General features: G+C 52.4%; 1 protein-coding gene across 1 annotated transcript in view; it reads right to left on the bottom strand.

The window, feature by feature from the left end:
* SRP14 (signal recognition particle 14kDa (homologous Alu RNA binding protein)) overlaps positions 1 to 1248 on the bottom strand; it is a 4722-nt gene extending 3474 nt beyond the window's left edge. The window contains exons 1-2 of the mRNA XM_010007734.1: positions 1053 to 1248; positions 331 to 526 (exon numbers count right to left, since the gene is read on the bottom strand). Of these exons, the coding sequence (XP_010006036.1) occupies positions 331 to 526; positions 1053 to 1248 (392 nt within the window). The remainder of the gene's footprint in view (positions 1 to 330; positions 527 to 1052) is intronic.
* Positions 1249 to 1554: the final 306 nt, after the last annotated feature.

Genomic DNA, 1554 nt, shown 5'->3' with positions numbered 1-1554 from the left:
GGCGAGCGGGGCTGGCTGGGCGCTCGGGGGGCGAAGGGGGTGACATGTGGGAATAAATGCACGAGGTCCACGCGGGGAACGCGCTGAGGGAACCGGGCTGTGGGCGGGATGAGGGGATTTCACGCGTGCAGCTCCTCAGGGAAGGGGGAAGTGCCTGCCGGGCCCGGGTCGGCCGGGGTGGGAGCGCACACGGGAGCGTTTCATCTCTCCAGGGAAACCGATCCCGTTCTCCTTCGTGGACCCAGCGGCAGCGGAGGGCAGTGCCTTGCGTAAGGGAAAAAAGGGAAAAGCTGCTTCAGGAATTCGTGCAGGAGCTCAGGAGCTCGGGACCGCGTCCCGGCAGGGCTGAGGCGCCTCATGGCGTTGTCCTTCCCACGGTGGGATGTCGTGTCAGACACCAACGCCCCGTCACCGGACAGCCCGGTCGCTCCCAAAGTCCTTCTTGCAGTTAACAGCGGTTCGCCCTCCTGCAGCGTGAGCAGGGGGCAGCAGAGGGTGCTGTGATCGCACACAGGAATGCGGCTGCCTGAGGGACAAGGAAACAACCGAGAACCGGGTCATCACAACGCGGCCGTGGTTTATCAAAATCTGTCAGTTTATTAAATTAACTCCCATCGTGTTGGAGTCAAAGCGAGTGTAGAGATCCGACACTGCCTTTCTCTAACTGCGGATATTCTCATCCTGATGTTTTCGAACTTACATTATTGGCAGCTGAAGAGGGAAGACTTCAGAAAAATAAATGTCATTGTTTCTCATAACATAAAAGCCTATAAAAACTGAAGTGAATAATATCTGTTATCTAAGTCTTCTGAAAACAGAGACATTCTAAGGGGACATCACCAGTGCTGGGGTCAGAAGTGCTGACAGGCCAAAGCCTTGTACAGGCCTAGAAAGGGATGGTTCCTGCCCCAAAAAAGCTTACAGCCATGTGCACAACGAGTGAAGACAGGTGGATGCAACGAGTCATTGCTGAAATGCACTTCCTCTAACCTTGCCCCGTTGCAGGAGTGTTGTCCTGAGAACAGGAGCAGTCATAACAAAGTCCTAATTACCAGAGGTTGTTTTGTCAGAAATCGGAGTAGGTTCTGTGTTCAAGAGGGCTCTGAAGGAGGACGGTGCTACAGAGTTGCGGTTTTTTTTAGGCAACTCGTGAAAGAGGAGCAGAAATGGAAAAACTAAAACAATTGCAACATACTCCCCCGTGGAAACTGCCGTGGTCACAGACACTGGAAGGCAGAAGAAGTGCATTTCCACTCATTCCTGCCGAAAGAGAAGTTGGGTGGTCTTGTAGATGAAACAAGTCTCGCCTGATATTGGGCCCTTGAGTTCACCAGAGAAGTTTTGCACCTTGAACCAGTATCCTGACTTCCCTGTACCATGGCTTTTCTTTCATAAAGGTGGAGACAAATACGTAGTTGTCCTCTATCCTTTTTATGCAACAAAACGCCTCAATGCCTGTGGGATGAGTTTTTTGCACAAAACTCTTCTACCACTACTAGGACCCGCCTCTGTTGATGCGGTGTGCCTTTGGTTTGCTGTGGGCATTGTCATGCC

Source organism: Chaetura pelagica, unplaced genomic scaffold (genome assembly GCF_000747805.2).
Source record: "Chaetura pelagica isolate M959 unplaced genomic scaffold, ChaPel_1.0 scaffold70, whole genome shotgun sequence".
In the NCBI taxonomy this organism is placed as follows: Eukaryota; Metazoa; Chordata; class Aves; order Apodiformes; family Apodidae; genus Chaetura; species Chaetura pelagica.
The sequence above is the reverse complement of the archived record's forward strand: the minus strand, read 5'-3'. Positions and strand labels throughout refer to the sequence as shown.